The 26866-nt window shown below is 42.3% G+C and overlaps 1 protein-coding gene across 4 annotated transcripts in view; it reads left to right on the forward strand.

Moving 5' to 3' along the window:
- The window catches only part of NAV1 (neuron navigator 1), a 241865-nt gene that overhangs the window by 10405 nt on the left and 204594 nt on the right, over positions 1–26866 (forward strand). For 3 of the 4 annotated variants that reach the window (XM_073561056.1, XM_073561054.1, XM_073561055.1), the window contains exons 3-4: positions 7094–7196; positions 10779–11123. In XM_073561056.1, coding sequence (XP_073417157.1) covers positions 7094–7196; positions 10779–11123 — 448 coding nt within the window. Of the gene's footprint in view, positions 1–7093; positions 7197–10778; positions 11124–19481; positions 19926–26866 lie in introns of those variants that run through there. The other variant, XM_073561057.1, reaches the window with a different exon arrangement.

Genomic DNA, 26866 nt, shown 5'->3' on the forward strand with positions numbered 1-26866 from the left:
GGACAGGAGTTTGCTGCTCACTGAGTAGGCGCTCCCTGGGGTACATGTGGGGAAGGATGGAGTACGGAGCTTCAGGGCAGTGAGGCAGCTAGCTGGGTGATAGCAGGCAGGGTAGAGGGAAGATGGTCTGAACAAGATAACTAGGTTGGCAGGTGATGGGATGTGGTCCAGGGGTAGTATTAGGCTATGTGCACACACTGCGGATTCACCTGCGGGTTTTTCCGTGCGGAACCGCAGGTAAAACCGCATGTAAAATGACCTGCGGTTTGGCCTGTAGTTTTCCCCTGCGGTTTCACACCTCTACTATGTTAAAGGTGTGAAACCGCAGCGGAATCCGCAGAAACAATTGACATGCTGCGGTTTATAAACCGCAGCAAAACCGCAGCGTGAGCACAGCGGTTTTTAAAATCCATAGGGTAACATGGTACTGTAGCATGTCTGCGGAACTGCTGCAGTTCCGCAGGGCCAAAAACGCTGCGGAACCGCAGCAGAATCCGCAGCGTGTGCACATAGCCTTAGTGCAGCCATAGCCGGGGATTCTCTGCTCTAGTGAGGTGGAGAATAGGAGCGTAGACATTATTAGAGGAACAGACAGGGCAATCGGTCAAAAAACCCAGGGTCGAATGTTGAGTTGTCTCCCAGGTGCTCAAGTTTGAAAACTTGTGGATTACTGGGAGAGGACCTATCAGTCATGGTGCATAGTGGCACTGATGACAAACTAAAAGCTAGCTGAAAGGTTCTTGGATTTTGGCTGTAAGTAGTGATAAGCGAACATTCTCGTGTTATCCAAGCACGCTCAGGTGCTAACCGAATGTTTTCGGCGTTCTTCAAAACTATGTTTTAGACAGCCGCAACACAAGGCGGGATTGCCTGTTTGTTAGAAAATCCCTGCATGTGTTGCAGCTGTCGCCACGAGACGTACATCCGCCGTGACTAGAACATATTATTCGAGCACGCTGAAGCCACTCGGTTAGCACCCGAGCGTGCTTGTATAACACCTTATCCGAGCACATTCACACATCACTAGCTGTAAGCTCAAAGCGTCAAAAAATGTCATTTTCATTTTTATTTCAGAAATCTATAGTACACATGAAAATAATCAACTTTGTGATATCTCTTATCAGAGAAATCTGCTTCTTTCTCTGCCAGAATTGATCAGTCATTATCAAAAGTCTCAATTCTGAGGTAAAATCTGTATTCAGTGAAGGCAGGCTTTCCCATTACTGAGATAGGAGATGGCAGTTGCTATGGTTACAAGCCTATGTGGATAGAAGGGAGGAGCTCTGCCTCTAGCTCCTCCCTCCTGCCGACTACTTTTACCTCAGAATTGAGAAGTTTGATAATAACTGATGAATTTCGGCACCATTTTTCAAATGTCCTTTTATTTTGTTAGGATGTTAGAAGGGTTCAAATGTAGCAGGAATTTTGCATTTTGAGTAAGTTTACAAATCACTTTTTTACCTGTTCAAATTTAAAGTGACTTTGAGGGGCCTATATATTGGAAATTCCCTAAAAGTGATACCATTAAAAAATGTACCCCTCAAATTATTGTAAACTGCTGTTAGGAAATGTGTTACCCCTTCAGGTGCTACTCAGGAATTAAGGCAAAGTCAAACAAAAAATTACTTTTTTTTTCTACTAAAAGACTTAGTTTTTCATTTACTCATGGGGTCATAAGAAAAAATTAACCCAACATTTTATTACTCAATTTCTCCTGAACGTGGCAGTGTCCCATAGGTGGAGAACCTGCTGTTTGGGCTCATTCCATTTCCAAAAGTGAAGAAGCGCTATACGGTTTTAAGAGTGAAAATTTGGCTGGATTAGATTGTGGGCGCCATGTTGCATTCACAAAGTCCCTGAAGTACCATCCGAAACCCCACAAGTGAACCCACAAGGGGTAACAGGACCTCAACATTTGTAAAACAATTTTACCCCAAATCTGGTCAAAAATGGCTGTTTGGGCACCCAGTAAATTGTCTCCTGACATCACGTTGCATTTACAGCAGCCAGAAACCCCTCCATTTTGGAAACTAGACCACTCGTGGAATTAGTATAGGGGTGTGTTGACCATTCTGCACTCATAGGTACTTCACTGAATTTTGAAACATTTGGTTATGAAAGCGAAAAATTACTTTTTTTACAAGTGAAATCTTAGAGCTCTGAATTCGTAATTTTCACCGGGTGTAACAGAAGAAAATGGATGTCTTAATTTGTTACGCTGTTCTTCCCGAATGCAGTACCCCATATGTGTCCAACTTCTAGGCACACAACCGGGCTCTAATAGGAAAGAGCACTATTTAGTTTTGAGAGCTCACATTTGGACCTCCTGTTGCATTTGCAGAGCCCCTGAGGTGTACAAAAAAGCAGAAACACCCACAAGTGACACCAAAATGGGAAATGAAACCTCTCCAGGAATTAATTTTATTAAATATCTAAAAGTTTTATAAAAAATGCTTGCTGGCATCTCCATATCAAACATTGACCAATGACTGTACAAAAGTAATTAAATATTATCCTAGAGTGTCGGTAAGGGAGGAAGAGAAGGACTAAGGTAATGATCAGAGTAGCTAGAAAATACACCACGAAAAAACGACTTCCCAAATAGATAGGAACCATCCCAAATCCCGAAAGCTGACATATTAATCATTCAGACAGATTAATAAGTGAAGTATGCTTTTTAATGGGTTGTTGAGGGGCGTATGCATGTTGGCGACTTATGGTATTTAAAAACGGTAATTTTTCGGCGAGGTCAACCCTTTTAGCCAGGCCAAGTCTCAAGGGGACCCAAGTATTGATAGGTTTAGACCACATCTATAATGAACAGTTCTGAATATCTCTGTGGTTTCTAGTCTTTTCCCGGTTGAGCAGTTTTTCGTTCTTTTCCTTCTGTCACCGTCCCAGTCTGTTAGTTATTTCCATTTGTCCGTCTCATTTTCCCCTCCTTCCTATGGGTTGGTTTTTTTTACATGTTTATTGTATGGAGTGCTATTCTGTGCATCCTGCTTTCTTCCTTCTCTGTGATTTTTTTATTAGTATCTATTAGTTAGTATTATTTCTCGTAGTCTTATGTTCTCCCCATTTTACATTGGGTAATTTGTCTGTGTTGCTGCAGTTATTGTGGTACAGTCGTGACCAAACATTTTGAGACTGACACAAATGTTACTTTCCACAAAGTATGCTCCTTCATTCCTTGTAGGTATTATTCACATGTCCGACATCCTTGTTAAAACATGTACATGACAAAATGGTACTGGTGGCGTCAGTGTTTTGGATCAATGTGTGGCCGTGTGTTTTTCACAGATGGATAAATAAATAAATGACAAAGCTTGTCCACATCCTGAGGGATGACCCATTCTTGCCTAATCAGGAAGTGGAGTTTATAACACTTTCTGTGTTTTGTTTGTCCACCTGCTTTTCAGAATTGACCACAGGTTGTCAATGGGATTGAGAACTGGGGAGTTTAGGGCCATGGACAGAACATTTCAATGTCTTACTCACTGAGCCTCTTAGGTATTATTTTGCCTTGTGGCATGGTGCTCCATCATGATGAAAAATCATTGTTCATTACCAAATTGCTTCTGGATTGTCGGGAGAAGTTGCTCTTGGAGGATGTTTAAATTCCATTCTTTATTCATGGCATTGTTCTTAGGTAAAATTGTGAGTGAGCCCACTGTTTTGTATGAAAGCAGCCCCTCATATGAGTGGTCTGAGGATGCCTTACTGTTGGTGTGACCCATCACTTATTGTTGTGCTCTCCTTTTATGGCTATCCCAAATAGTCTGGAGGGGGCTTCTACGGAGAAAATAACTTTGCAGGAAGTACAGGGCTTGTACTGCAGGGATCTGGGTTAAAAGTATCTAGTGATCCCCCAATAGGGACTTTAGAACCCCAAAAATGGGACTCTGCAGTTTTATAGATAAATACCATACTGATGCAATATCCTCACCAAGTTACTAACATGTGAGTAATGCCCTAGCTTTTTGTTCCAGTTGTGATTTATAGCGCATTGTAAGTAAAAGACCAGAAAATATCTAGTTTAGAAGGTGGTGGCATATTATGGTGCTGCTCCTTTCTTATTCAAGACCAATAAAAAAGCTGTAGTAGGACCTGAAAATTATATACCATGATCTCCAAAGGGATTAGACTTCTAAGATTCACACTAGGTGCAATTTTTCAGCCAGAGCCTTTACAATGTTTTGCCACAATCTCTGTTAGACCAGGGTCGCACTTGCGATAAACTCGCACGAGTCTCGCATCTCAATACCCGGCACTGCCGCCGGCACTCGGGACCGGGAGTGTGCGGCTGCATGTATTTCTATGCAGCTGAGCGCTCCGGTCCGATTGCCGGTGGCAGTGCCAGGTATTGAGACCCGTGTGAGTTTCTCGCAATTGTGACCCCGGCCTTAGAGACTTTCTGGTCCTGGGACTAGAACTCATAATCCAGTTGAGCGCTGGGGAATTACCTTGGTTTGAACCGCAAGTCCAAGCTCATATTTTGGTGAATGTATGATTCCATTTGAACCCGAGGTAAATCCATGCCTGCTCGTAGCTGGCACGTCTTACACATGTTCTGCAGGTGTGTTAACCAAAATAGGAGCGAGCAATCTGCCCTGATTAATTATTGCATCTTTCTGTGATGTATTGATGCATTTTAGCCATTTTTTATGCTTTTTTGGGCAGATTTTCCACATCCCTTTTTCATTTTTTTTAGTGCAGAAATGCTGTTATTCTGCACTTAAGAAAGCAAGAGTCTCTTTTCCTCGCATTTTTTTAGCCTCATCATACAATGTGCAGAAGCCTTTAGTGAAACGTTGCACCAAAACCATTCCCAAAAAATGTAACAGTGTAACAGCGTACTCAATCACAAACTGGGCATGAGTTTTATGAAATCAAATCCACTTTGCGTGAACTTTTAAACTCAGCATTTGGGATCATGGCCTAAGGCCTCGTTTAGATGTCTGTTTTTTATAGATAGAACATGTACCCATTGTAGCCTATGGAGCTCTTCAAATGACGGTGTTTCACAAAAACATCATGGGGACATGTCTAATTTGGATCCAAATGAATATGACCCATACAAGTTTATGGATCTGTCAAAATCATAAACAGCACATGGATGACGTCCATTTCTAACTTTGGATTGGGCAGGACAAGCTTTGTAATTTGTTTTATATGCAAGAAAATCACTTATTATTGTGCTCCCTTATCAGTTAGAGAACACTTTACAAGATTCATCATCACTGTCCCCATTGGGCCTTACAAGCTCATTTATTTTGGAAGGTGGGAGGAAACCCACACAAACTGATTGCAGCCTTTGGTGGGATTTGAACGCAAGACTCCAGTGGTGCAAAGCAGCAGAGCTAGCCACTGTGTTGCCCACTGATAAACCACAGAGTCATTCCATGGTAACTTATGATACATTCACAAGCCAAAAACTGAGTTAATAATGGCTACAGACTGTTCTTTGAAGACAGGCACAAAAATGAGTGAATGTATATTGTAAATTACACTATTCTCTATAGATTTTAACACAGTTTGTTTTTTTAAGAATACAAATGAAATACAAAATACATTTTTATTACTTGGTAACTTGCGTTACAACACAATGTAGTAACTTACGTTACAAAGCTGATGGTAGCTTACGTTACAATAACATTACTTCCTATGAGAAGTAAACTTATTGTAACGTAAGTTACTAACTGTGTTGTAACGTAAGTTACCATGGAATGACCCCACTGACCAAATATTGATGTATTCAGGTCCAAAACACTGATAAAAATCGGACTGTTTTTTGCATTCGGAAAAACAAAATCTCTGACGTCTGAATGGGGCCTAATACCTTTACTGATGGCACTGGTGAATTGGCTACTGGTGTGGCAATATCTCAGTTCTAATGGCCAAGAAACACTCAAGTTCTCCTAGTGATCTGGCATTGTGTTCTGTCTGTTATGTTATTGAGTTTTGTGATTTACTAGGAATCTAATGAAAAACAGAAATACCTAATACAGTTGGGTGACTTTTATGAATGCTGTATTGTTGAGATTGAGAGAGGCTCCATATTGCCGGGTGCATGAGCACTAACATGAGCATTTGGCAATTTACTGTGGCAATATCTAGTGCTTTCTGCTCCTTATCTCCATAGTAACCTCATTAAATCCCACACTCCAAAGCCTGTGGATAATTGTACTAATTGTAGAATTCCTTTTCAAAAAATGACTGCGCTTATTCCCTACCTTTGAATTAGGATGTGTGTGATTGACTATGGCATGGTGTGAATTTTTTCCAGCCCGATCGTGATCCGATCCGAGCTGGAAAAAACAAAACGCAGATGAAGACACAATGATAATTAACATTGGTACGAATTCAATCCGATTTTTTTATCAGATGGAATGCGTCCAATTTAATCGCAAGTGGGCATGAGCCCTAACACAGATCGGCTCTATAATTGATTATTATGGGGTTCATCTGGATTCTGTTATGTATCAGTTTTTAGAAGATAGGAAAAAAAACAGCTCACTGTCATCTATGTCCCATGGAAAAAACATCTTTGCCTGGTTGCAGTAGACACAGCATAAAGAAGAATCCAGCTCCACAGAGCAAAATCTACTTTTAATAGTGAATGTATTTCAGTTTGGTAGTGAAATTAAAAGCATGTCCTAAGTAAGACATATGCACAGGCCTGCTCATCTCACAGATGATTGACAGGACTGAGATCTAGGCAATTTCGAGGTTGTTCTCTACCATCCTGTTCCAGAAACCGTTACTGAACTATGTGGTGCTGACAAAGGCAAGCGCCATTAGGGAAATGCTTTGTATAAAGAGGTATAACTGTGTATAATCAAAGGAACCTGAATGGCAGGAGAACATTAGTTGTCCTTCTCAATATGCTAGGGGACTGGGAGCTTGGCTTATCCAGAGCTAGTTTACTCCACAGAGTTGATGAATGACTTACAGAAAACATGATGGCATCAACTCTCCTAATGGGGACAGTGATTAATATGGTGGAGCTATGTAAGTGAGTAAAATGAATGATTTTGAAGGGGAACTTTCCAAATCCAATCTCATATTCTGATTTTAATGTCATCTATTTCAGATCCTGAGACTCAAAGAAAAAGAACTGTTCAAAATGTTCTGGATCTGAGACAAAACTTGGAGGACACCATGTCCAGCCTTCGTGGCTCTCAGGTAACACACAGGTAGGTAGCAGCTGTTTGAATTATATCCAGATCTCTTCAAATATAGAATGTTTTAGTGGGGTTTTCCAGCCTGCTCAAGACAGAAGCCCAAATATCACTTTACATATGTTTTGTGAAAAAGATTATTACCCTGATTTATCAAGACCGGCGTTTTTCATGCTGGTCTTGATAAGGGGGCATTCTGGAGTCAGATGCTGCTGGTTCATTAAAAGCCTGTTAATAAATTCAATGTGTCTGAAAAGTTGCATGTGTCTTGCCACAAATCTTACCACAGTCCGGGACTGGAGTAAGATTTGTGATATACAAAATGTATGAATTGAGGAGCAGGGAATGCCACACCGTCCCCCCCCCCCCAGTTTCACCCACCTTGTTGGAGTTAGGCGAAAAAAAGTTGTGAGACCGTAAAAAGTCTCTACATTTTAGTGCAACCTGACATTGCTCAAAAGTTTTGCAACGTTTCAAAACTTTTTATTGCAGAATTCTGGCATAAAAGCATTGATGCAGGTGGTAGTTTATCATATTTATCCAGGGCACATTAGAACTGAATGGTACCTGAAAAATGGGACTTAATACTTTTCTTGAGAACTTGCTTCTAAAATATGTAAACCTCCTCATCTGCCTAAAAAATAAGTTATAAAAATACTGAATGTTTAGAAAAAATGATGACAATAGAATTTGGACATGGTAAATGTTTTTATGAACTATATTGCTACCTAAAACTATATATTTTAAGGGCAGAGAAATTTAGGACATTTTTGTTAATAAGGGTTATTTAATAAAATCACCTGTCTATAGCTGCCCACTGTTTTCTTAAATAAGAATGCAACCACAGACAGGTGAAAGGGCAACCACAGACAGGTGAAGAGGCAACCACAGACAAGTGAAAAGGCAACCACAGACAGGTGAAAAGGCCAACCACAGACAGGTGAAAAGGCCAACCACAGACAGGTGAAAGGCCAACCACAGACAGGTGAAAGGCCAACCACAGACAGGTGAAAGGGCAACCACAGACAGGTGAAAGGGCAACCACAGACAGGTGAAAGAGCAACCACAGACAGATGAAAAGGCAACCACAGACAGATGAAAAGGCAACCACAGACAAGTGAAAGGACAACCAAAGACAGGTGAAATGGAAACCACAGACAGGTGAAAGGGCAACCACAGACAGGTGAAAAGGCAACCACAGACAGGTGAAAGGGCAACCGCAGACAGGTGAAAGGACAACCGCAGACAGGTGAAAGGGCAACCACAGACAGATGAAAGGGCAACCACAGACAGGTGAAAGGGCAACCACAGACAGGTGAAAGGGCAACCACAGACAGGTGAATGGGCAACCACAGACAGGTGAAAGGGAAACCACAGACAAGTGAAAAGGCAACCACAGACAGGTGAAAAGGCAACCACAGGCAGGTGAAAGAGCAACCACAGACAGGTGAAAGGGCAACCACCACAGACAGGTGAAAGGGCAACCACCACAGACAGGTGAAAGGGAAACCACAGACAAGTGAAAAGGCAACCACAGACATATGAAAAGGCAACCACAGACAGGTGAAAGGACAACCAAAGACAGGTGAAATGGAAACCACAGACAGACGAAAGGGTAACCACAGACAGGTGAAAGGGTAACCACAGACAGGTGAAAGGGCAACCACAGACAGGTGACAGGGCAACCACAGACAGGTGAAAGGGCAACCACAGACAGCTGAAAAGGCAACCACAGACAGACGAAAGAGCAACCACAGACAGGTGAAAGGGCAACCACAGATAGGTGAAAGGGCAACCACAGACAGCTGAAAAGGCAATCACAGACAGACGAAAGAGCAACCACAGACAGGTGAAAGGGCACAGACAGGTGAAAGGGCAACCACAGACAGGTGAAAGGGAAAGCAAAGGTAGGTGAAAGGGCAACCACAGACAGGTGAAAAGGCAACCACAGACAGGTGAAAGGGCAACCACAGACAGATGAAAAGGCAACCACAGACAGACAGAAAGGCAATCACAGACAGACGAAAGAGCAACCACAGACAGGTGAAAGGGCAACCACAGACAGGTGAAAGTGCTACGACAGACAGGTGAAAGGGCAACCACAGACAGGTGAAAGGGCAACCACAGACAGAAGAAAAGGCAACCACAGACAGGTGAAAGGGCAACCACAGACAGAAGAAAAGGCAACCACAGACAGGTGAAAGGGCAACCACAGACAGAAGAAAAGGCAACCACAGACAGACGAAAAGGCAATCACAGACAGACGAAAGAGCAACCGCAGACAGGTGAAAGGGCAACTACAGACAGTTGAAAGGGCAACCACAGACAGGTGAAAGGGCAACCACAGACAGCTGAAAAGGCAATCACAGACAGACGAAAGAGCAACCACAGACAGGTGAAAGGGCACAGACAGGTGAAAGGGCAACCACAGACAGGTGAAAGGGAAAGCAAAGGTAGGTGAAAGGGCAACCAGAGACAGGTGAAAAGGCAACCACAGACAGGTGAAAGGGCAACCACAGACAGATGAAAAGGCAATCACAGACAGACGAAAGAGCAACCACAGACAGGTGAAAGGGCAACCACAGACAGGTGAAAGTGCTACGACAGACAGGTGAAAGTGCTACGACAGACAGGTGAAAGGGCAACCACAGACAGGTGAAAGGGCAACCACACACAGACGAAAAGGCAACCACAGACAGACGAAAAGGCAATCACAGACAGACGAAAGAGCAACCACAGACAGGTGAAAGTGCTACCACAGACAGGTGTTTGCACTTCAGAAGTGCACCATTGTTATGATTCCCGGCTTCTTGCTAGCCATGGCGCATTGTGCTCCTGAAGACTGACAGTTCAAGCAAGCTCATAGTTGAGCCTCTAGCCCAATTCTGGCTGGCTGAGGAAGATTTTCTTCTATGACATGAAAGAAGTGATCTGGCCAGTGTATAGCAAACAACTTGCAAGTGTACGATCTTTGCCTGGAAACCCGACCACTGCAGACTGAAAGGAAAAATATTTTTCTCCGATAAACTCATGGAAGAGAAGTATATTGTAAACGTCCCTGTAATGTATATTTTGTTCTGACTACTGGAATGTGTTCATTGAGGAACATATCCCAGTAGTGTGATGGGTGCTGTGTACTGGATTAAAAATAAAACAAAGTTCCAGAACTCGTCTTCTGACTGAAAACCGTACTTTACTACATTCTTTTAAAATCCAGTGAGATACAAAAACTTCAAACATTACAATTTAAAAAAAAAATCCAGCATTTATTCCTAGAGCGTTTCAAATCCATAATAATGAGGGTTCTAAATCAGCGCAGGAACTTTATTTTGTTTTGTTGTAGATCCAGAGATGGCTGGTAGGCCACTAGTATAACATGATGAATCCCTCCGTTTCTGAGAATGGAGAGTATTTTTCACAAGAAGTAAATTGCAAAGTTGCTTGTTTTTATAAACAGTTAAATGTAATCACTTCCAAACATGAGACAACCCCTTTAAATTAATTGTAATCATTTCCAAACATGAGACAAACTTTTTAAATGAACTATTTTTGGACAACAGCTTGGAGATGTAAATTTACGTTTTCTTTTTTTTTTAGCTCCTTAGATATGACATGTTATGACAGTGATGATGCCAATCCTCGCAGTATTTCCAGTCTATCCAACCGTTCCTCACCGGTGTCCTGGCGTTATGGACAGGCAAGTCCACGACTGCAAGCTGGGGAGGCTCCCTCACTTGGTGGTTGTCGTTCTGAGCACGGTGGAGGAGGCTGGCAGTTCTCTCACACAATGCCCCTCCGCGGTGGATCGCGAATCTGCAGCATTACCCAACGTTTAGAACTTCTAGAATCTGGCAGCCAGGAATTGAAATCAGGTTATGGAAGTGACTCTGACTGTAAATTGACAAAAGAAGTAACACATGAGGATGATGATATCATTACTAGGTAAGCACTACCAGCATTACTATTTCATCTCAGCTGTGTAATCCTCAGTGGAGTTAGTTTCTAAGGCCGGGGTCACACTAACCGACGCAAAATACGGTCCGTAGTTTACAGGCGTAATACGGATGAATGACCCCTAAATAGTGCTCCGTATGTCATCCGTAAGCAAGGTGTGGTCGCGTATTTTGCGCATGTAAGCATCCGTATGCCATCCGTATGCTGAGATTTTCTCGCCGGCTTGCAAAATGGACATATAATGGAGCCCTATGACAGGTTTTATAACACAAAAGAAAGAATAGATATAGACACATAGAATACATACATATATATATATATATATATATATATATATATATATATATATACACATGTCATTGAGACACACATATATATATATATTTATATTTCACTGAGTTCTTCATAGCAGAATAGCCGCTAATTCAATTGCCGGCTTTTGTCAAATCATTCCCCAACCCGACATGAAATGACACATGGTTACATACAGTAAACCATTTCATTTCATGTTTTCTTTTGTATATCTTTCATTAGTAATTAGATGAGGGTTGATGTGTAAAATTTGTGAGGTGTAGGTGTTAATTTAAGGGGTTAATTCGTTGTAAAAAAATGTGTGGGCTCCCGCGGTAATTTGTCAATGCGGGAGCCCACACATTTTTTTACAATGAATTAACCCCTTAAATTAACACCTACACCTCACAAATTTTACACATCAACCCTCATCTAATTAGTAATGAAAGACATACAAAACAAAACATGAAATGAAATGGTTTACTGTATGTAAACCATGTGTCATTTCATGTCGGGTTGGGGAATGATTTGACAAAAGCTGTCAATTAAATTAGCGGCTATTCTGCCATGAAGAACTCTGTGAAATATATATATATATATATATATATATATATATATATATATATATATATATATATATGTGTCTCAATGACATGTGTGTGTGTATATATATATATATATATGTGTATATGTATATATATATATATATATATATATATATATATATGTATTCTATGTGTCTATATCTATTCTTTCGTTTGTGTTATAAAACCTGTCAGTGTGAGTTTACTGTATCGCGCACTGAATTGCCGGCTTTTCTAAAGGACACTGGGTGCGTATTTCTCGCAAGTCACACATCTGGTCCGTGTGTAATGCGTATTTTTAGCGCACCCATAGACTTGCATTGGCGTACTACGGGCGTAGTACGCTGACAATCGCAGCATGCTGCGATTGGCACGGACTGTAGAATACAGACGAGAAATATACGGCTGATGGGAGCTACCCCATAGAGAATCCTTTGTCCGTGTGTAATGCGTGCTTTTAACGCCTCTCACTCGTCCGTATTCCTCTCTAGTGTGACCCCGGCCATATACAGAAATGCTATTGTACACAGTGCTATATAACATAATAATTGCAATATATTAAGAGGATGAAAACGTTGATGGGAGGAGTGCTTCTTAAAGCCTAATAGAGCTGTTGTACTTAATTACTTCAGATCCAAATTTTTTTTATTTTTACAAGGGTAACAGGAAAAAATGGACCCCAAAATTTGTGGTGTAATTTCTCCTGGGCACGCCGATAGCCCATATGAGGGAGAAAAACACTCGGAAGGGAAGAGCGCCATTTCATTTTTTGAATGCAAAATGTCCTGGAACATTGAAAATCCCCCATATGTGACACCATTTTGGAAACTATACCCCTCAGGGAACTGATCTAGATGCGTGGTGAGCACCTTGAACCCCCAGGTGCTTCACAGAAGTTTATAATGTGGGGCTGTGAAAATAAAAAAAATCACATTTTTCCCACAAAAATGTTATTTCGTCCCCAAATTTTTCATTTTCATAGGGGTAACAGGAGAAATTGCACAATACAATTTATTGTGCATTTTCTCCTGAGTACAGTGATACCCAATATAAGGGAGAAAACTACTTTTTGAGCGCACGTCAGGGCTTGGAAGGGAAGGAGCATCATTTGACGTTTGAATGTAGAATTTCCTGGAATTATTAGCGGACATCATTTCCAATTTGGAGAGCCCTTGATGTGCCTAAACAATGGAAACCCCCCACAAGTAACCTCATTTTGGAAGCTAGACCACTCAAGGAATGTATTTAGATGCGTGGTGAGCACCTTGAACCCCCAGGTGCTTCACAGGAGTTTATAACGTGGGGCTGTGAAAAAAAAAAATCACATTTTCTCCACAAAAAATGTTATTTTGGACCCAAATTTTGCATTTTCATAAGGGTAACAGGAGATATTGCACCATACAATTTGTTGTGCAATTTCTCCTGAGTATGGTTGCCATGTCACATTGTCAGAGCCCATGGGGTGACAGAACAGAAGCCTCCTATATGTGAACTCCTTTTACAAACTACACTCCCCAGTAAATTCACCTAGGGGTTCAGTGATCCTATCGACTTCACATGTGCCTCACAGAATTTTTTACCATTGAGTGGTGAATAAAGAATAAATTACATTTTTACCACTAAAATGTTGTTTTAGCCCCAAGTTTTTAATTTTCTAAGGACTAATAGGAAATTTTTTTTTACTACAAACTGAGGTCCATTTTTTCCTGAGGACGCCAATACCCTACATGTAATAGGGAAGTATTTTTCAAGCACAGTGCAAAGCTCAGAAGGGAAGGAGCGCCAGATTTTACTGCTATGGTTTGCAGGTGCCATGACCCACTGGAAGAGCCCATGAGGTGCCAGTACTGCAGAACTCCCCATAAGTGACCCCATATTGCAAACTACATCTCTCGATGAATTCATGTAGGGGTGCCGTGATCATATTGACACCACGGGTGTGTCACAGAATTTTATACCATTGGGCAGTAAAGAAAAAATAACTATATTTTTACCAACAAAATTTAGTTTTAGCCCCAGATTTTACATTTTTACACAATAAGTGAGTAAAAATGGCATCAAAATTTGTCCCACAATTTCTACTGAATGTGGCAATACCCCATATGTGGCTGTATAGTGCTACTTAGCCATACGGAGAGACTTGGGAGGAACAGAGCGGTATTTGCCTCCTGGATCACAGATGTTCTTAGAACAGTTTCCGGACTCATATACAAAGCCCCTGATTGCTAGAAAAGCAGAATACAAGTGACCCCATTTTGGAAACTATACCCCCTGGGGAATTTATGTACATATGTAGTGACAATTTTGACTCTATGGGTATTTTCCAGAAACAAGCAGCAATGAATATTGCCAAGTGAAAATTGCAAACTGCCGTTGTAGTGACCAGAATGCAATAGTGACCAGTACGCTGTAGTCACCAGTATGTTATGCCCAGCCCATGCTTCTGGACGCATGCACCCACCCGTAAGTTAGGTGGGGTCTCAACGCTTTTGAAATGCCAAACGTGTATTCAATATGAGGTTTAGGTATACTGTGGGGCTCAAAAGCGAGGAGAGGGGCATTTGGATTTGGGAGTGGAGAATTTGCTGTATTTCTTTTGGAGGGTGAGGAGCCATATCACTTTTCCAGTGCCTTTGTGTTACCAGTAACGTGGAAGCCCAGTTGACGTTTTTATTGGGAACATTTTACATAACGTTTGGATTCACATTTATCTGGCGCTTTACGCCCAGCATTTACTTTTGGGGTTTCCATCTTAATCTCTGAGTGGCGTGATTCAGTTGAAACCCCCGAGGGGTCAATTCACTATAATGAGGCAGCAGAGTTACTCTGGACTCCGTCTGGCCTCTATTCAGCGGTGTCCTTCTTTTCAGAAGTGCACAAAACTATGGCCGACGGCACTTTTATGCAATCCTAAAAAGACAGACACCATCAGATCACAGGTCAGACAGCATCCACAGTGCCTCATTATAGAGACTCTTCCGCCGGGGGTTCCATCTGAATCACATATTTTAGATATTTACATGGAAACGCCGGTGCAAGCGTTCAGCGCAGAGCACAGGATAAATGTGCGCCAAGCCTTACTGCGATCTTTGGAACACAGAATGAAAAAATCAACAGCAGGCGAAGAATTGGTTTTATTTATTTTTTGCATTGTTTCTTGTGCGGTGTAAATGATAAGACGACTTTATTCTTCGGATCGGTGCGATTACAGCGATACCAGGTTTATGTTGAGTTTTTGTGTTTCATCAGTATTAGGAATAAATTCTTGGACTTTTGTGCGCTGCCAGATGAATTCACCAATCCAATATTTAGGAAAAAAGATTAATTCATTTATTTCCCAACGCGTTTCGAAATGTATACCATTTCTTCATCAGGGGATGACAATATACACACTAAAAGACGCTTTTTATTGCAAAAAATAGTTTTTGCATCACCACATTTTGAAACATATAATTTTTCCATATTTTGGCCCACAGATTCATGTGAGGGCTTGTTTATGCGGGACGAGTTGACATTTTCAGCAGTACCATTTTCATTTACTGTATGTCCGTCTGTTTGATTACACTTTATTCCACTTTTTGTTTGGCGGTATAATGATAAAGCAGTGTTTTTTTGCCTTGTTTTTTTATATTTTTTATGGTGTTCACTAAAGCGGTTAACTAGTGGGACAGTTTTATAGGTTGGGTTGTTGTGGATGGGGTGATACCAAGTATGTGTACTTTCATTGTTTATATATTTTTTTATTGAAATATTTATTTATAGATACGGTATTTTTTTATATTATTTTAGATTTTTTAAAAAAAATATTTTTACAATTATTTTAAAAAAAATTTTTTTTTTTTACATTTTTACTTTGTCCCACAATGGGACTATCATTTTTTGCAGGCTAATCGTTTCTACAGCATGGGGATGCAGCAGCATCCCCATGCAAACTGTCAGCTCTGCTCTGACAGGGAAAGTTGCGGATTATGCACTGTGCATGATCAGCAAGATTCCTAGCTCTGGTGGCCCGGATGTCGTCATGACGACATCGGGTCACCATGGCAACGATCCAAAGGCAGAGGGGCCGTTCATCCCTTTGCCGGCTCCCGGAATGCTGCAATCTCATTCGATTGCAGCATTTCGAGGGTTAAAGTGCCGGGAGTGGTGTGTGGGTGATCAAAATGACGTAATAATCCGTCCCTGGTCAAATTGGCCCAGGGCACATGGATGGATTATTAAGTCTGATGTCAGAAAAGGGTTAAAGGGAATTTGTCAGCAGGTTTTTGCTATTTAATCTAAGAGTAGCATAATACAGGGCACAAGACCTGAACACTGGCAATGTGTCATTTATTAGGCTGTGTATTGTAGTTTCAATGCTATCAGCATTTTATCAGCGGGTGATTAACACTGTGAGGACTACAGCTCATGGGCAGAAGTGTCAGGCTAATCTGTGTAACGCAGCCCCCACCACAGATTAGCAGTTTAAGCAATGCACAGTGTACACAGGAAGCTGCCAGTCAGGGGTGTGGAGGGGGGGTAATGCGCAACTTAACTGTTACCTCTGCTAAAACTCCATTAGACAAAGCAGGTATTCTATGAAAACTACACCAAGCATCACAGTAAAGGATACAACCCTGGAATCAGGCTTTCTTGCGCTATGTTGTACTGTTATTAGATTATATAGGAGAAACCTGCTGGTAGATTCCCTTTAAATATCGGCACCATTTAAGCCATCCTAAAATCCTGTGGCACTGACCCTGTTACAAGAGAGTCTAAATTGGGCGGTCTGTCAGATACTGAGCTCAACTCCCTCAATATCCATGGATGAATGCCATCTGGATGAATGGCTCAGGGGCTTTGTCAGTATTTAATTTGCTCAGACGCAGCTGTACTTCTAATTGTGAAAATAAACGCATGATTTTTCATCTGAATTGTGGTCTGTTTGGCATCTGTATGTCTGTTTTATAAATCAGCAGTTATTAAAGTTTATAAGATAAAATGCAGTTTATGTTAAAGAATTACAATGTATCCATAAAATTCAGATGCGATACAGTTTATCCATATGGGATCTGATGTTTTTTTGTGCATCCATAGTTTTACATAGGCGAGTCTCATCTAAAATACAGAAGACATTAATGCATGGTGTCATTTTTTTCACCCAAACATTCAGCCCCTGTTAAAAAAAAATGGTCGTCCGAACATCCATATTGTTTTACATTGGTCTGAGTGCTGTCAGGGGTTTTTGGTCCTAAAATACAGTTGTGTGAACAAAGCTATAGGGTGTGTACAGACAGTAATTTTTAGATGTTCAAAAATGTCAAATTTTCTAGTGGAAACCTCTTCAGGAAAGGCTCCCTTATTACTTCTTTGAGGAGTTTCTTGAGGAGTCTTCTGATTCCTGAAGCAGTTTTGAAGAGTTTTTCATGTGTTTTACGCCTAGTTTGGAACGTTATCCATCAGGAAATACTTCTGAAAAATGACAAGCACTTTCTTTTCACCAACTAGGCGTTTTTCAATTGCTCAAAAGACTGAACATATGAACAGCAAATTGGTTTTAGAATCTAAATGAACAGGAGGTATTTTTTTAGCTATTTTCAGTCATCTTTTGGAGCAGACCTGTAAACTTTTCATATTTGTTTTTAAAGGGAATCTGTCAGTATGATGAACTCCCCTTTCTAATATTGACATGCAGGTTTTTAAAAGCCAAATCCAACGACACCTTTAACTGAACGATTACCCAAGTATTGATAATATTTTATTTTCAACTCATTCAAGAGCCTTTTGATGAGCAACATTTTTGGTTTTTCCTTTCGGTGCAAAGATGAACAGATTTTTGGCAGTTCCAACTCTTGAACTCCTATCCTGTGTGATACAGTCTGCTGAACCGTGTATCTAATCCTATCCTGTGTGATACTGTCTGCTGAACCGTGTATCTAATCCTATCCTGTGTGATACTGTCTGCTGAACCGTGTATCTAATCCTATCCTGTGTGATACGGTCTGCTGAGCTGTGTAGCTAACCCTATCCTGTGTGATACTGTCTCCTGAGTTGTGTACCTAATCCTATCCTGTGTGATACAGTCTGCTGAGCCATGTATCTAATCCTATCCTGTGTGATACTGTCTGCTGAGCTGTGTATCTAATCCTGTGTGATACTATCTGCTGAGCCGTGTATCTAATCCGTTCCTGTGTGATAGTCTGCTGAGCCGTGTATCTAACCCTATCCCGTGTGATACTGTCTGCTGAGCCTTGTATCTAATCCTATCCTGTGTGATACAGTCTGCTGAGCTGTGCAGCTAACCCTATCCTGTGTGATACTGTCTCCTGAGTTGTGTACCTAATCCTATCCTGTGTGATACTGTCTGCTGAGCTGTGTATCTAATCTTATCCTGTGTGATACTGTCTGCTGAGCTGTGTATCTAGTCCTATTCTAAGTGATACTGTCTGCTGAACCGTGTATCTAATCCTATCCTGTGTGATACTGTCTGCTGAGCCGTGTATCTAATCCTATCCTGTGTTACTGACTGCTGAGCCGTGTATCTAATCCTATCCTGTGTGATACAGTCTGCTGAGCCGTGTATCTAATCCTATCTTGTGTGATACTGTCTTCTGAGCTGTGTATCTAACCCTATCCTGATTGATACTGTCTGCTGAGCCTTGCATCTAATCCTATCCTGTGTGATACTGTCTGCTGAGCAGTGTATCTAATCTTATCCTGTGTGATACTGTCTGCTGAGCCTTGTATCTAATCCTATCCTGTGTGATACAGTCTGCTGAGCCGTGTATCTAATCCTATCCTGTGTGATACTGACTGCTGAGCCGTGTATCTAATCCTATCCTGTGTGATACTGGGCTCCCCCTGCAGTCTGTGTCAGAGGGTGGTCTGTGTTGGCACGGTAATAAATTGTGTTATTTTCAGCTTTACAGAAGGATGATAACACCATAGAAATAATAAGAATAATAGGCCTCAGTTACTACAACTGTCTACAAGGAAAACTGTTGCTCATAGCAACCAATCACAGCTCAAATTTCATCTTTTAAACAGCTCTGGTGAAATGAAAGATGCTTAGTGATTGGTTGCTATTTGGAGAGGGCGTGGCTGATACACACACATACACTCAGTTTTATATATATAGATTCCGTTGATTTTATAAATACTTTCAGTAGATTTCACCAAACCTAGCTAGGTCTTTCCACGGATCTGCTGCTAATTACCCATGTTTTTGATCAGTTAAAGGGTATATGTACATCTTTTTCAGGTGGATTTTCTGAAGTGGTTCATGGTTTAGAGAGTTTAGGGTAAAAGTGACCGTCAGCAAGAACGGTGCAAACCGCTTCAGGAAAACGACCTCTGGCGCTGGAGGTTTTCTGAGATAAAACATTTGGACAACTTCTGAAAATGATGTAAATAATCCCCCTTATCATACTCACCTGTTTTGTTCACTCTGCTCCAACGTTTACTTACTTGGCTACAGCTGTACCGCTGCAGACAATCCCTGCTCTCGGCAGTCACATGTGGACATGTAGACAGGACATCATCTCTGGGCTGTGGGTAGTTGGTGTGCATTGGCTGAGAACATCACTGATGAGTAGGCAGTACAGCTTCTTTACATTAGACACATTATTGTCAGAGTTATCGGTTAGGTGAAGGCAGCGATCCCTCAGCCGCGTGTGTCGCTGCTCATCAGTGTGATGCACTTATAGTAGCAGAGTGACATTAGATTGCGGTGCAGGGGAAGTGTCCGGCAGTGAATGTGTTAATATGCGAGGAGGAGCGCCTCAGCCTTGTGTTGGTGTGAAAAGGGTTAGTAATCTCTTGGCTCTCTTCCTGGCTGACAGCTGGAAATACAGAGCATTTCACATCTGTGTTCACTGCCCTGAGCAGGGACCCCTCAGGACTGACCAAAATTTGTCACAGAGCGACTCATGGAAAGGTATTGTATAGCACGGCACATATGTGAGCTGGGCGCCGAGTGTGGTATGCATGCCTGTGTGCTAGGAATCGGCATTATTCTGCCATCTTGTTATAAATGTATATCTGCATTAATGTTGTCAGAGTCAGTGACTGCGCCTGAGTCACATTGTGTCTGTGAGGAAGTGTTGCTTTGTGTCTGGCTGAATCTGTGGTCAGAGCAATGCTCTGCATTTCTATATTGGGGCGTGGGGGCTGCAGGAAGGAGATATGGGATGCTAACATTTGGTGCCTACATAGACACATGGCAATATGTCGCTGAAACCATTGCTTGCCAACAGCTAGACCACATTGCTTTATCATAGTGAGGAGCTTCTGCATGTACTTTGTCCCAAAGAGACTGTTCTGCATGAGCTGAGATCACAATCAAAACCCATGAATATGTATTAACTCATCAAGGACCAAATTTGTGACTTAGATGCTAAAAGGGTGATTCAAGAAAGTGCATGTATCACCAAACCATCGGTATACTTAGCTTTGTCCATCAGCCCCTTAGTCTTTAAATGAAATGACAGCTCACATGCTTTATCGCTATTCTATCCAAACTGTAACTCTGCTGTCAGGAGATGTGGAGAAATGCGCGACTCTGTTCCCCTGTTCTAGTGATCAGTACATTTACAGTTGGGTGAAAAAATGTTAGTGGCCTTCCTGATTTCCTATTCTTTTGCATGTTTTTCACACTTAAATGTTTCAGATCAAACAAATATTAATAAAAACAATGTTTCAGATCAAACAAATATAAATATTAGATAAAGATAACACAAGTAATCACAGAATGCAGTTTTTAAATGCAGGTCTTAATTATTAAGGGAAAAAGAAAGACAAACCTACAGGGCCCTGTGTGAAAAACGATTGCTCCCTAAACCTTGCACAGTATTCTTGAAAAGCAATACTGCTTGATTTGTCTGTGCAGGCGCGAGATATCTTACAGTGATGAGGATGATGGAGGCATCATCCACGTCAAGGACAACAAGCAGCAGGCGGGGGGAGGGGTGGAGAGGACCAAAGCCACACCCATCGGACAGGACATACCCGATTAGCATACAGTGCCGGAGAAATAAAAGTTTTTTGAGGCTATACAGGGAATTATATAAGGATTTAGGGAATGCAGTGCAGACACTGAGTAAGATGACATTTTTAGCTGTGACAAAACTGGTGACAGGTTTCCTTTAACTGAGGCAAGTGAGGCCTGCAGGATTTTGGATGTTGTTGTGGGATCTTTTGTGACCTCTTGGATAAGTTGTCACTATTGCCCTCTTGGGGTAATTTTGGTTGGCCGGCCACTCCTGGGAAGATTCACTACTGTTCCATGTTTTCGCCATTTGTGGATAATGGCTCTCACTGTGGCTCTGTACAAGCCCTCCCCACTAGTGAATGGCAGCTTTCTGCCTATGCACTGCATAAACAGAGCTGCCAGTCAGTGGTGTGGGCAGGGTTATACAGAGGTCAGCATTCAGAAAACTGGTAGATCTGCAGCAGATAAAACAGTGATTTTATCAAAATGGCAGCAAGCAGCACAGTAAGAGACACATTGCTGAAATCAAAGTCTTCTCTTACATCATGTTACTCAAATGGGGTAGCAAAAACCTGGTGACAGATTATCTTTAAAAAAAAATTGCCTTTCTGACCCCACATAATCTGTTGGAAAAACTGTTAAAATTTTTTTATATACTATTAGTCCGATGATCCCTTAAAAACGATTTTATATTTCTGTTACTAACGTGTTTCTCTGAAAGATGGGTTAAGGCTTATTTTTAGGGAATGTCTTATGTTTTTTCCATGAATAATAATCAACGTTTATTCTTCAACAAGAAAAAGTCAACATGTATTGAAATATAATCGTGTCATCAGACACTAACACTGTACATCTATAATAATAAATGCCCTAAGCAGCTTCCGGTTGTAACAACTTCCGTCCAGTTGTAACCGGTGACGTCACCGCACACCTCTTTCCATGTTAACCCTCAACACACACTCCTCTCACCTTTCACCATCTCCCCTCACGTCCACTCACTCTTTCACTCCACATACGACCCCTTCTCTCACTCCGTCTCTCATACTCACGCCGTCATCGCCGCTGATCCACGATCCCCGACATCTTCTTCCGCCGGCGCCATCCTGGATCCAGACGTCCTCCACGCCGGCGACATGTTCTAGCAGCGACGCCATCTTGAGTATCGTGAAACTCAAGATGGCGTCGCCGCAAGAGCATGTCGCCAGTGTGGATGCCGTCGGGATCCAAAATGGCGTCGGCGAAATCTCGCGAGATTTCGCCAACGCCATTTTGGATCCCGACGGCATCCACGCCGGCAACATGTTCTTGCGGCGACACCATTTTGGATCGGTGAAATCCCGTGATACTCAAGATGGCGTCGCCGCAAGAACATGTCGCCGGTGAGGACGGCGTCGGGATCCAAAATGGCGTCGGCGAAAACTCACGAGATTTCGCCGACGCCATTTTGGATCCCGACGTCGTCCACGCCGGCGACATGTTCTTGCGGCGACGCCATCTTGAGTATCGCGGGATTTCACGATACTCAAGATGGCGTCGCCGCAAGAACATGTGGAAGGACATCTGGATCCAGGATGGCGCCGGCGGAAGAAGATGTCGGGGATCGTGGAGCAGCGGCGATGACGGCGTGAGTATGAGAGACGGAGTGAGAGAAGGGGTCGTATGTGGAGTGAAGGAGTGAGTGGAGATGGTGAAAGGTGAGAGGAGTGTGTGTTGAGAAGTGTGTGTGTTGAGGGTTAACATGCGATAGCATCGGGCCATAATCTAGTACATATATATTATATATATATATATATATATATATATATATATATACACACACACACACACACTGCACATTCACATGTACACACACTACACATATATATATACACACTGCACATACACATGTACACACACACTGCACATACACATATACACACAATGCATAACATACACATGTATACACACTGCACATACACATGTATACACACACTGCACATACAGTACAGACCAAAAGTTTGGACACACCTTCTCATTCAAAGAGTTTCCATTATTTTCATGACTATGAAAATTGTAGATTCACTCTGAAGGCATCAAAACTATGAATTAACACATGTGGAATTATATAATTAACAAAAAAGTGTGAAACAACTGAAAATATGTCTTATATTCTAGGTTCTTCAAAGTAGTCACCTTTTGCTTTGATTACTGCTTTGCACACTCTTGGCATTCTCTTGATGAGCTTCAATAGTAAAGGCCGCGTCACAAATAGAGATCTCGCTAGCGAGATCGCTGCTGAGTCACAAGTTTTGTGACACAACAGCGATCTCACCAGTGAGATCGCTGTGTGTAACAGCGATCAGCGACCGACCCCCCTGCCGGTATCGCTGAACGCTCTTGGAAACCTCTGGTCATTTTTTCCATCGCTGGTCTCCCGCTGGCCAGCACGCATCGCTGCGTATGACAGGCGGGAGACCAGCAATCAGCTGGTAACTAAAGTACACATTGGGTATCCAAGGGACGTGCGTTAGTTACCAGCTCCCTGCATCAGCGCGCTGGTAACTAACGTACACAGTGACGCCGCACGCTCGGCGTCGCTGTGCTGATCGCTGGTGAAGCTGTCTGTTTGACAGCTCACCAGCGATCATGTAGCGACTCAACAACGATCCTGACACGTTGATATCGTTGTCGGGATCGCTGGTGAGTCGCTATGTGTGACTCCAGCTTTAGTCACTGGAAATGGTCTTTCAGCAGTCTTGAAGGAGTTCCCAGAGATGCTTAGCACTTGTTGGCCCTTTTGCCTTCACTCTGCGGACCAGCTCTCCCCAAACCATCTCGATTGGGTTCAGGTCTGGTGACTGTGGAGGCCAGGTCATCTGGCGTAGCACCCCATCATTCAAATAGCCCTTACACAGCCTGGAGGTGTGTTTGGGGTAATTGTCCTGTTGAAAAATAAATTATGGTCCAACTAAACGCAAACAGGATGGAATAGCATGCCACTGCAAGATGCTGTGGTAGCCATGCTGGTTCAGTATGCCTTCAGTTTTGAATAAATCCCCAACAGTGTCACCAGCAAAGCACCCCCACACCATCACACCTCCTCCTCCATGCTTCTCGGTGGGAACCAGGCATGTAGAGTCCATCCGTTCACCTTTTCTGCATCGTCCAAAGACATGGTGGTTGGAACCAAAGATCTCAAATTTGGACTCATCAGACCAAAGCACAGATTTCCACTGGTCTAATGTCCATTCCTTGTGCTCTTTAGCCCAAACAAGTCTCTTCTGCTTGTTGCCTGTCCTTAGCAGTGGTTTCCTAGCAGCTGTTTTACCATGAAGGCCTGCTGCACAACGTCTCCTCTTAACATCTGTTGTAGAGATGTGTCTGCTGCTAGAACTCTGTGTGGCATTGACCTGGTTTCTTATCTGACCTGCTGTTAACCTGCGATTTCTGAGGCTGGTGACTCGGATGAACTTATCCTCCGCAGCAGAGGTGACTCTTGGTTTTCCTTTCCTGGGGCGGTCCTCATGTGAGCTAGTTTCTTTGTAGTGCTTGATGGTTTTTGCCACTGAACTTGGGGACACTTTCAAAGTTTTCCCAATTTTTCGGACTGACTGACCTTCATTTCTTAAAGTAATGATGGCCACTCGTTTTTCTTTACTTAGCTGCTTTTTTCTTGCCATAATACAAATTCTAACAGTCCATTCAGTAGGACTATCAGCTGTGTATCCACCAGACTTCTGCACAACACAACTGATGGTCCCAACCCCATTTATAAGGCAAGAAATCCCACTTATTAAACCTGACAGGGCACACCTGTGAAGTGAAAACCATTTCCGGTGACTACCTCTTGAAGCTCATCAAGAGAATGCCAAGAGTGTGCAAAGCAGTAATCAAAGCAAAAGGTGGCTACTTTGAAGAACCTAGAATATAAGACATACAGTATTTTCAGTTGTTTCACACTTTTTTGTTATTTATCTAATTCCACATGTGTTAATTCATAGTTTTGATGCCTTCAGACTGAATCTACAATTTTGATAGTCATGAAAATAAAGAAAACTCTTTGAATGAGATGGTGTGTCCAAACTTTTGGTCTGTACTGTACACATGTAAATATGCACATACACATGTAAATATACACACACTGCACATATGGTACATACCAGCCTGTCTCTCTTAGTTACTCAAGACTCCTGCAGTTAAATAACCTTTGGTGATATCATGGTCACAAGACTGTGCTGTCTCTAAAGGTCCTTAACCCTTTCGCCTTTGAGCCTGTTTTCAACCTCATGACCACTGTCACTTTCTGAGGTTATAAGTCTGAGACACTTCAACGGATCCTGGTGATTTTTAGATTGTTTTTTTGTGACACATTGTACTTCATGATAGTGGTAAAAATTTCTTTGATATGACTTGCGTTTATTTGTGGAAAAAATCCAAAATTTGGCAAAAATTTTGTCAGTTAGTAATGTCACACAAAAGACAAGCGATTTCTCATTTTTACATCAAATTCATTTTTTTTAGGGACCACATGACATTTGATGTGACTTTGAGGGGTCTATATGACAGAAAATACCCAAAAGTGACACGAATCTAAAAACTGCACCCCTCAAGGTGCTCAAAACCACAGTCAAGAAGTTTATTAACCTTTGAGGCGCTACACAGGAAGTGAAGCAATATGGAAGGAGAAAAGGAACATTTGACTTTTTTTCACAAAAATTTAACTTTAGAGCCAACTTTTTATTTTTATTTTCTATTTTCATAAGGATAACAGGAGAAAATGGACCATCGTTTTTTGTTGAATTACTCCTGAGTACGCCAATACCCCATATGAGGGAGAAAACCTCTGTTTGGGTGCACGGCAGGGTCGGAAGGGAAGGAGCGCCATTTGACTTTTTGAATGCAAAATTTGATGGAATAATTAGTGGACGCCATGTCGCGTTTGGAGAGCCCCTGATGTGCCTAAACAGTGGAAAACCCCCACAAGTGTCCCCATTTCGGAAACCAGACCTCTCACGGAACTTAACGAGATGTGTGGTGAGCACTTTGAAACCTCAAGTGCTTTACAGAAGTTTATAACTTTGAGCCGTGAAAATAAAAAATCACATTTTTTCCACAAAAATGATCTGTCCCAATAAACTTTGTTGTTCAATATTCTCCTGAGTACTCCGATATCCCATCGACAGCCCTGCATATCAGCCTATCTCCTCTTTAGTGCCTTTAGACTCCTGCAGTTAAAATACTTTTGGTGACATCATGGTCACATGAACGTGATGTCACCAAAGGTCCTTAAGCAGTTTTAACCTCGGAATATAAATGCTGGAGGCCCCTAAGGCTACTTTCACATGTCCGTCGGTGGCATTCCGGCGCCGTGCGGCAAAAAGATGGAGTGCCGGATCCAGCCGTGAGCGGAGGGACTGGAAGTATATGCGGCGCATCTTACGGCTCCTGACATGGCTATGTTGCAAAGGAGTCGCCGGGGAAGAAAAGGATCCACGAGCCGGTGATCGGGGTATGAAAAAGAGAGCGAGAACAGGCTATGAAAAAGAGAGAGAGAGACCGGGGTATGAAAGAGAGAGAGAGAGACCGGGGTATGAAAGAGAGAGAGAGAGACCGGGGTATGAAAGAGAGAGAGAGATATCCGGGCATGCGCACAGGGTAAAACCGTGCATGCGGTGGCCGGATCAGGTAGAAGCCTGATCCGGCGGCCGGAATGTGCCATTGAGAAACATTGTTCCGCAGAGCCGGAAGGGCTGCATACGTCCATGTCCGGCTTTTTTCGCCGGACAAAAAAACGCTGCAGTACCCGTCCTGTCCAGCCGCCGGACAGAGGAATTCAGCCGGATCCGGTAAAAACCGGAACAAACTGAAGCACATGCGGCGCGATCCGGCGCATGTGCTTCTCAATGACA

This window comes from Dendrobates tinctorius, unplaced genomic scaffold (assembly GCF_039654945.1).
Source record: "Dendrobates tinctorius isolate UK_male_01 unplaced genomic scaffold, ASM3965494v1 ptg000312l, whole genome shotgun sequence".
Lineage (NCBI taxonomy): Eukaryota > Metazoa > Chordata > Amphibia > Anura > Dendrobatidae > Dendrobates > Dendrobates tinctorius.